This window comes from Ipomoea triloba, chromosome 2, assembly GCF_003576645.1.
Source record: "Ipomoea triloba cultivar NCNSP0323 chromosome 2, ASM357664v1".
Lineage (NCBI taxonomy): Eukaryota > Viridiplantae > Streptophyta > Magnoliopsida > Solanales > Convolvulaceae > Ipomoea > Ipomoea triloba.
Window position 1 is genome coordinate 3,035,397 of NC_044917.1, and position 10,914 is coordinate 3,046,310.

At 35.6% G+C, this 10,914-nt stretch overlaps 1 protein-coding gene across 1 annotated transcript in view; it reads left to right on the forward strand.

The window, feature by feature from the left end:
• The first annotated feature begins 8,072 nt into the window (after window positions 1-8,072).
• LOC116011177 (shikimate O-hydroxycinnamoyltransferase-like) overlaps window positions 8,073-10,914 on the forward strand; it is a 3,532-nt gene continuing 690 nt past the window's right edge. The window contains exons 1-3 of the mRNA XM_031250704.1: window positions 8,073-8,641; window positions 9,987-10,391; window positions 10,881-10,913. Coding sequence (XP_031106564.1) covers window positions 8,180-8,641; window positions 9,987-10,391; window positions 10,881-10,913 — 900 coding nt within the window. The 5' untranslated portion in view covers window positions 8,073-8,179. The remainder of the gene's footprint in view (window positions 8,642-9,986; window positions 10,392-10,880; window position 10,914) is intronic.

Sequence of the window (10,914 nt, forward strand, 5' to 3'; positions counted from 1 at the left end):
GTAAGTTTTTGGACCTAAATACACCTTGCAAGATAGATTCAAATCCACATAATAATTTGCCTATGGAGTGTTTTAAGATTAAATTCTGTATACTTCACAAAATCATTAAAAAAAAATTACATTTTCACAACATCAACGTTGTTAGTACCCAACAATATATAGAAATCTAGTGATGTTATCTCATAGCCTATTTTTGTACGTCTCAAACTCAAATTTTAAAGCATATGTTTTGTCTTTGTCGAACTGCCTTCGACAATAAGGATTTCATGTCATTCTTTCCTAGTACGTTGTTATATATTGTCACAAGAAAAGAAAATAAATCCAATTAAGGTGATATTATGGCCATTTAAAATTAATATCTAAAAATACAATATAATAGACTTATACAAAAGGGAAGACGTACTGATTTTATTCTTCCCTATCTATACATCAAACAATTGACTAAAACCTGGTGCGAAGAATAATTCAGCACGCAGAAACACGGGAAAAGCTTGTGAAACACAATATGATTTATGGTGTAATCAATTGTCATCATTTGAAATTTGATTTTCAGTAAAGTCATGCGTTCTAGGTGAAATATGCCTTGTGACTATAGTCGGCAAATGATAATAAGGACGTAAATCAATCTAAGTTGTCTATAACTAACCAACTCAAACCAATAAAGTTAATAGCCAATTCCCACTTAGAATCAAGCTTGAAATCTCGTAGTTACCAAACCGATTGTCCAACTAACTTCACTGGAGTTGTCCCGTCATAATATGAACTTACTCGGATGGAACGGTGACTCAATGGCCCAGCATACATTGTCGAATGCCAGTGCACACAAGGAATCTGCTCATTTTGGGTATAATCCCCACATTGTCGCTGCATGGTCTCTTCTCTTAAATATTGTTTACTGAAGTACTGAATCAGTGAGCTAAACCAGTGCAGATATGTAGCTATTAAACTAGTAAGAGGAGTACGAGTGGTGCAAGATGAATGAACATGCGCGCATTATTGCCTTAGGAATCCCATGACGTTTGTAAAAGAACTATAACTGTTGACTGCGTTAATGCCGGCATTAGTACAATAGTAGGGTTGTTAGTACTTTAGTAAGCTGGTGCATGGCCGATTATAATTGGTTAATATTGGCCCCGCCCGGCCCCTTTTTGCCTCTCTTCGTCCATCCTAATCTTCCTACAACTTTCAATTTCTCAATTACTGCCTCCTACTAACCTCAATCTTAATTTCCTCGTCATAAGATCAACCACTTTTGAGGCTTTAATTAGTTGCTTCAATTATTAATTCAGTTTTGTAGCTTATCAAAATAATTAATTTCACTTTATTCAAGTATATATTAAAATTTTTTTCTTGTATCTTCAATTACTCCATCAATATAATTAGTCTTATTTTACTTATCATGATTACTAACAATTTTTTAAAACTGGCTAAATTCGATCTATTTGTTTTAAATGATTCTATATGAAGAAGGTTAGAAGTTTTGATTGTATTTTAAATTGAATTTGATGGACTTTAAAACTCGTCCAAAAAAATATTAAATTCATAATAAAAGTATAAATACTAAATTGATATTAAATTGTCAAAGAACTTAGAACAAAAGTGGCCAATAAGTAATTAATAGTCTTCGTAGTGCAATTTTATCTTTTATTGTGTAGACACAAATATAAAATTTACTTAATGCACATTTTTAAGTAGTTACTACATGTCTCTTTCATCATCATCATCAAAAAATAAAGGGAAAAGGGTCAAATAGGCCCTCGAACATTTCATAAGAAGTCAATTAGGTCCACGAACTTTTAAAACGTGCAATTAGACCCTCAAACATGTCAAAATAAGGTAATGAAGCCCACGAACAGGTAATTGACCTGTTATTACCGGTCATTTGGATTTTCCGGCGACCGACGACACTTTCCGGCCACCGATGACACAGTCCGGCGACCGGCGACGACCGAATCGTCGCCGGCCGCCGTCTCCGGCGAATGGCCGCCTTCTCCGTGAAGAAGGCGACCAGATCTGGTCACCTTCTCCGTGAAGAAGGTGACCAGAACTCTGTCGCCTTCTCCGTGAAGAAGGTGACAGGCCTTCTCCGTGAAGAAGCTGGTCGCCTTCTCCGTGAAGAAGGCGACCAGATCTGGTTGCCTTCTTCACGGAGAAGGCGACCAGAGTTCTGGTCACCTTCTTCACGGAGAAGGTGACCAGATCTGGTCGCCTTCTCCGTGAAGAAGGCGGCCATTTCTGGTTGCCTTCTTCACGGAGAAGGCGGCCATTCGCCGGAGACGGCGGCCGGCGACGATTCGGTCGTCGCCGGTCGCCGGACTGTGTCATCGGTGGCCGGAAAGTGTCGTCGGTCGCCGGAAAATCCAAATGACCGGTAATAACAGGTCAATTACCTGTTCGTGGGCTTCATTGCCTAATTTTGACATGTTTGAGGGTCTAATTGCACGTTTTAAAAGTTCGTGGACCTAATTGACTTCTTATGAAATGTTCGAGGGCCTATTTGACCCTTTTCCCAAAAATAAAAATAAAAATTACCTCCAACAAGTGGCTCAACACATTGTTGAAAGGGCACCGAAGTACACTTAAAGATAAGATCAATCTCATTTTTTTTAGCTTACACAAGACTATATCCTGAATTCTGTCATGTCAAAGCAGTTATGAGGATATAAATTACGAAAACTCAATAACTCAACAAACAATACCAAATGTCAATGCACACTATTACCTACTCTAGACATAATCGCTATACTACCGTTATCAAATTTCAAATCTTGAAATCTTCCTTTAAATACTCCCAATTGAATCAGGGTGGGCTTCATATTCCCTACTTCTTTCCTTGTTCTGGTGGAATTCCACCAACCAATAAAACTACAGTAAACGAAGGGGAAAAACAATAATAATAGAAGGAGGTTGAGGTGGAATTCCACCAACCAATCAAACTACAGTAAACGAAGGGGAAATAACAATAATATAATAAAGTTGAGCTAAATATAGTACGGAGTAGTAAATAAAGTCCTAATTAATTGATATAAGTATATATAAATAACATAATTAACAGCATGCATGTGACACCCCCACTCAATCACTCATTTAAAAGTGGGCATGGACGCATTCAAAGCAGTCAAATCAATTCCTCATGCGTCCAATGGTATATTGTGAAGTTATGCATAACTTTTGGCTAATGATATAAATTATGGAGAGATTTTTTTAGTACTACTAATTCTGTTACGATATAATATCTGTTTATATATATTTTCTCAATCTATTGAAGTATGAAATATCATCTCACTTAAGCACAAACTCATGACCCGCATTTTGGAGAGTCATTTCGTGCCGCTAGATCATAAGATAATCCGATTACATATGTCGTATTATTGCTTTCTAGGTTGAAAAAGTAAATTGGTCCGCAAGAATAACTCAATTGTTTTTGAGTGATAGTTGTTTGACTATATATAACACATAAACGAACTCTGTCAACAACAATGTAAGAGTTTCATCAAATATTGTGTGGGTTTATTGTTGACTTAAAAAGTCATTAAATTACTGTAATTTATCTCTTTACTATTCTGTTTAGATACGGTATAAGGATTCTGAAGGGGAGGAAATCTCATTTTCCTCGGTGCAAGTAAATCGTACTCGATAACATGCATGAACTGGCCGGACTTCCATAAATACATACCTACACATAATTTTCACCTTGATGCGATATCTCTTTTCCATATTTGTTTACATATGATCATATGTATGTCGGACCTTCCAGCTATGTCTGGTCAATTCATCTTGGTAGATACTAAATGCTAACACTGTTTTGATAATATATAATATAGACAGGTCGTTCTTATGTCAATTCGTAATAATTAGATGATTAAAGTGATAATAATATAGTAGATAACATCATAACATATATACTTTTTATATATAATAATAATTTTTTTTGTTTCTTTTTTATATATGACGGACAGTAATTTTGTCATTTTAAAGCGAGAGTAACAACAATCAAGTGGTTAAAATTTATGAACTTATAAATTATTTTAATTTGATTGATTATTTGAATTGTGCAGAGACTATATATATGAAAGATTTGAGTCAATTATTTGGAAAATTATAAAATCTAGTGGTCCTGTCCCTTTTGAAATTTGGACTTATATTTAAGTTAGCTGGGAGGGGCCATTTTGGGCAAAATTACATTCAAAATTATATAACTATATATGGTACGGTACAATTTGGTGCACCTGAGAAAATTTAATACAGTAATTGGCCTGCCAACAAATGTGTGTTACAAATATTAAATCGAACTAAGTGCTTCTTGTTGTCGTTGTTGTTTCCGTGTTTCCTTACATTTTAGAAATGATTTTTCTCAATAGAAAATTAGGTGGTTGATAAGCATTAAGCAATTTATTAATCCAACTATAAAGTTGAAACAATATTGACTTATATATTTCAATATTTGTCAAGTTCAAGACAACCAGCTTTGAGGAGATAGTGAGAGTTTGTTGATATTATTGCCCAATTGCTCAGATAATCATCATCACAACCAAACCTTGGCATCGACAGTGTTACGAGGATACGATGAAGGGCATGAAACTGCCTTTTTTGCATGCATGCGATGCTGATGATTGTTGGTGACTTGATGTTGCGATGATGTCAACATCCCCCCCTAAAAAAAATTATGTATCTAATTTAGATAGCGTACTCATTCTATTTATAATTTGTTGTTTCTTAATATTCATAATAATATTTATTTCATTAATGAATAGTATTACATTATATTATATATATATATATATATATATATATATATATATATATACATATAATTGATTGAGTTGATCTTGCAATTAGCTTGATATATAAGCACACCGTTTCAAGTTTGTACTAGAATATAAGTATTGGAAGCAAGAATAATTGATTTGATTACAAATACAGATTAAAAAATAATGAAACGATGAAAACGTTATGTGTCTACTACTATAAATAGAAAGAGGATTGTTAACTTTTGCAAATAATTATCAGAATACTATCGCCTCGTTTATTTATAGTACGTAGTAAATATGATATCATTTTTATATTTTTATATTTTTCTTGAATATGACATGAAAAATGAGACATATTGATATAGTATACAGAGAGATGTGATTTTTGTTTCTGTAGTGACATGAATGAACACTAACATATAGAGAGAGAGAGAGAATTATTGGGTGGGGAATTAACGAGACCGGCCGGCGGCCTTCAATTGATGGAGTGTAAGTTGACACATAGGCGATTTCTCCCACCATAAATTTGGGCCAGCTAACTTGTCTGGCCGTTGAATATCCTTTCAGCTTTTTTTGTCCAGTGAGCCATACTGATCAATAACCACTTTCATAAATGAACCGCCAACTTATCTGATGGACGCAATGTAATGGCACCCAGCAACCCTCATGGACTGCTCATGACTCATCATGCATCCTAGCTACTTCAATTCTTCAAGAATTGACTTCTGGACCCCATCTGCCCATGCCCTAGACTTTGGGTATGTAAAAAAATGTTAAATTGTGGGATATATTCAAGTTTTTCAGTGTTGGTACATGGTTCTTACAATACACTTAGGTGCAGTGGTGTTTGGTTGGGTCATTTGCACCCTAATATGAATTCGATACACTTATTTGTCTATTTTTGTTATCTTACCATTTGAATCAAATTTTTAGTAATTACAACACCCATTATCCTTTTACTCTTCTACTTTTGAGTTTTGAACACTGGAATAAAAAATAATTGAGAAAAAATGAAAAAAAAAAAGTAATTGTAAATGTATTAATAAGAAATATATATATATATATATATTAATTACGTATGTGCATACATTTGTATTATATATTTTTATTTTAATTAATTATTTATTTATTTTGATTCCAATTTCAATTTACTAGAAAATAAAGTAACTCCTTCTACTTAACTCATTACCATTAGCATAATTACCATTTCGATTTCGATGTTTGAACCAAATACACCCTTAATTTCATATCTTGTTGCTAGCCTCGGCTTAACAACATGCCTTCCGTTGTTTCATATTTATTGTCTTGACATTGAACTTTTTTTTTCTCATTTTATTCCATTGTTTATAAGTATGAGATGATAATAGTAATGAGTGGTGCAACTTTATTCAATTTCCTTATATATATGTACGTAGCTATTACGTTTTATAGTATGATGTTAGAGTTGTCCATTTATATATGTTTCCGTTCGAAAACATACACTACGATTGTCATTAAAGCACAACTCTTAACTTTTGGTTAAATTAATCAAAAATGGCAAGGCCTTATGGTTCTGTAGCTCGAAGTTGTTTTAAGTTGAGAAAGTAGTTATAAATAGATATTGCATTGTAATTGAGTTAATAGTATTAAAAAAATTGTTAAAATATAGTGGAACGAACGGATGCGATGATTTGTGATGTGTGTATTTATTAGTATGTACGTGGGTGGGGTCACGTATCTAGGGAGCAAACGGCAAATCACACTATTGTGAGTTCACACTTGAGTTTTGCAGATGTCTGTAGTGACATGTCGGAACGGTGGTGGGGTTACGTTAGGGGTGTGGTTGAAAGGACATACAAGCTGTTTATCAATCTTGAATAAGATTACCAAAGTCCTTGTGGTCAAGTGGCCTCCGGTGTCCCAATTAACACTTCCACATGAATGATGGGAGTGGGTTCGTACCTCAGTGCAGGTAACTAGTGACTCGTTGTGCTTACCTCAGTAGGTTGAGAAAGTAGTCATGAACAGTTAATTTGGCTCGCTAACATCAACTACTGTGTATAGTGTCTTGTGATGTCCATTTTGAGTTATTGGAATTGACAAAGATTATTAGATTGGACCATAAAGTGATTATTGTCAAATGAATTTGAATTATGCGTAATCTAGCATGCTTAGGCCTCTAGGTTTTTATTATGCAGTGGGACCAATAATGGACAGTTCATAAGAAAATATGTATTATCTAGGGAAATCAATATCGCCATTTTATATATCATGTACAACTACTTTTTTTTGAGGGGGGCGCGGGGGAGGGGGGTTGTCTTGATATAACCCAGAAACATTTTCATTTCTAAAAAGAAGAAAAAATGCATATTTTAGTTATATAAAGTGATTTAAAAAATGAAGAAATTAAAATAGGCAAATTTTTAACATTTTCTTATAATGTACCTACTAAGAGCATCCACATCTTTGCATATTATTTGGTTTTTTCAGAACAAATAACTTGGGATGGGGTTCTTATTAGTGTGGGATGTGTTTTTTTTCAAGGATCATACTTCTGCAAATGAATGGATCTTTGCAGGTTTTGTTCGTAGGGAAAGTTACAGACAAATCACGCAGGTGCGCGTTTTGGGCACCTGCTGCGCGCCTAGCTGGCGCGTGCAATGCACGCGTAAGTCCCATTTATTTATTTTTTTATTTTTTTATTTTTACTTTCCTGGACAGCCTCACGTTCTCTTTTTATTTCTCTTTTTTTTTTTCTTGTTTTGCTTCTTCCCACCTCCTACCTCTCTCCTACGTGTACACAATAAACCACCATGGGGGATCAACAGATAAGGATGCTCTAATAACGTGTGGAAGCTAAGTATGGTCATTTTTTAATTTTTAGGGTGTGTTTGAAAATCAGGAAAATGATTTTTGAAAAATATTTTTTAAAAAATGAGTTATTTTCAAAAAAATAGTTTCATTTTTCGTGCTGGGTTGCAATCTAAAAAACTGTTTTGGTGTGTTTGGTTCATTTTTAGAAAATGAGTAGAATTGTATAATTAAACATTTTTTTAGTTTTATCTGGAATATAAAAATATTTATAATAATAATAATAATAATGGTATTCTTAAAAAAAATATGTGGTTTCCGACGAAAATCGAACCTATTTTGGCATAGGTTGTGATTTTGGCTGAAGGTTGTGCATGGATGTTATTGTTGACACATCCAAACACTGGACACCCGATTTTCTGGGTTTCCAAATACACCCTTAGTGAAAAATTGATGGGATGCATCTCTACCCAAAACATGTGCATACAAGTATGTGGCCTTAAACAATTCTTCTAAATCCCAAGCTTAAAGGTTATATATACACTCAACCCTAAACAATACAAAACTCAACACACACCACACAACATAAACTAGTTTGATTTCATTCTACTTTGTTTTTCCTCAACTCTACAGCCATCATGGGAACGCTCTACCTTAAACCGGAAACCCTACATGACGACCTCAAGGTCACAATCCTCGACTCCGGTCTCATATTTCCGTCTCAGGAAACCACGAAACGTACGATGTTCTTGTCCAACATCGACAAAGTCCTTAACTTTGATGTGCAGACGGTTCACTTCTTCCCCGCCTGCCCCGGTTTCCCGCCGGAGATAGTGGCCGGAAAGATAAAGAATGCGCTGCGGAGGTTGTTGGTCACTAATACTTATGATTTCTTGGCCGGGAGGCTTAAGAAGAATGAGGAGTCGGAGCGGGTGGAGATAGAGTGCAACGCGGCGGGGCTTGGGTTTGCGGTGGCTTCCAGTGAGTTTGCGCTGGAGGATATCGGCGACTTGGTTTATCCCAACCCGGCTTTCCGGCAACTCGTGACGATGAGCTTTGATTTCGTCGCTAAAGAGGATCAACCACTTTGTTTCGTCCAGGTACACAAATTATACATCTTATTACTTAGTTACATATGTTTTACTCGGACCAGCCCTCCGTAATGACTTATTACTTTTCTTGATTTAGGGTGGTCAGATGAACAATTTAAATTTACATTTTGTAATCTTTTGCTGATTAAGATCACTAAACAGGTTTTATTCTGTTCACACATTTGGATAGTGGGTTTTAATCATTACCAAAAAAAAAGAAAAAAGAATGAAAGCCCAATATTCATAAATTTAATCTAAAAAACACAGCAGAAATTCCATAATTTGCTAGGGATTACATATATTAGTATGCATGCGTGTTTGAAATCATAGACACATTCGGTTTGGTCGGTCTGATCCGATCTTCAGTGCTTAAGATCTTAGCAGGGAAGATCTGAGTGCATGATAGAGACTTTAACGTGAACATTATTGCATGATAGACACGCAAACACAAGATCTGAGTGTTTAAGGGGCAAGGAAACCTGTAGCCACTATTCGAGAGTATACACTGGGTAATTCAATTTGTGACTTTAGTCTGTAAAAGATCACAATGAAATTAGCTCATAACAACTAATCCAAATCAAGAAGGTTAATATGTGACTTCTATTAAAAATTAAAATTGTAACGGTGTGGTTACATAGTTAACAATTTGACCAATTTAGTTAAGTTTATCCACTTATCATTTTGGTGGTTGGAACACGGAAGCTGCTATGATAGGTTGCATTATTATTCCCCTTTTCCCCTGACTATACCCAACTACCCATTATATATAAGCCATGCCCATATTTTCGGTGCAACTGTATTTGAGGCTAGTTCTAGACAGTATTAAATATTCCATAATTATGTACATCATTGACAATACACATAATTATGTTCCTACATTAATTCGGTGGGATGTATCATATATGATTACATCAGTCATTATTAGTAGGACCTACATACAAACTGTCTACTATTTTTATTTTTATTTTTTTTTAAATTTCCAATAAGCAACTTAATTAAACTTCTCCCAGAGATTGAATTTACAATTTTAAGAATATCATATTTTGACTTAACAAAACATGTGACATAATGTAAATCGTAGTAATTCACTAACTAAAACAAGGATTTGTTCACAAGAGATTTTTTTACTTTGGCACACTCTCACACTGTCGAATCCTGATCTGTTCCTCTAATCTGAATCAGTGACTTAAGCTAGCATGAGACAATAAACAACTTTAAGCTGGTTTATGTAGTTTATACATCCTGATTCATAAATCAAAGTTATTTATTACAAGTAGGGGTTTTATTTTGTATGTTGTCGACTTGTCGTGGATTACGACAGATTTGGGCATTAACTGCTTGCCTTAATTTGTAGGTGACGGCGTTTAAATGCGGTGGTTTTTCCTTGGGAACATCGATGAATCACATTTCCTTCGACGGAAGCGGCTTTAAGATGTTTCTAGAAAATCTGGCGGCTCTAGCCTTTAACGATGACGGCCCGTTGGCGGTGGTCCCATGCAACGACCGTTCTCTGCTCGCCGCGCGATCACCGCCGCAAGTCACCTTCCCGCACCCGGAGCTGCTGAAAGTGAACCTCCCCGCCGGGGAGGAGATGGCGCCGCCGGTGTTCGACAGCCTCAAGGAGGACCTCTCCTTCGAGATCTTCCAGCTCAGCTCCGCCGACATAGACGGGCTGAAGGACAAGGCCAAGGCGCCCGACAACGTCAAAACCAAGGTGACCGGTTTCAACTCCTTGACCGCCGCCATATGGAGGTGCAAGGTATAGAACTATGACTGGAATGATAATACATTATTAAGATAAACAGAATATATACAGATATAGCAGAGAAGTTACATATTAATAGGAATCACTGTTTTAAAAATCGGCTGACTAAGGGTTGGGCGTCCCTAAATCAAGGCAAATTGTTCTCTAGGCGCCTTCTAGCGCCTAATTCGGCCTACTGGGTTGAGTTGGCTGCAAACTCTGTTGAATTTGGTCGAGTTAACACACTCAACTCGACCGAGTTAACTCGAGCGAGTGTTATTAATTTTTTTTATTATATATATATATAATATAATATATAATACAATATATGACGTACATTCACATAGGTGCACTATTTTTTGTTTGTTTTTATATGTAGCTGTTGCCTACTGCCCGACTAGCCCTAACGCTTACTACAATTTTTGTTGGTTGGAATAATGTAAAATTTATTCTACACCAAATAAATATAACAACTAAACTAATATAATTAATCTGTAATACAAGGCACTCTCGTGCGGCGGGGACAACAACTCCGACC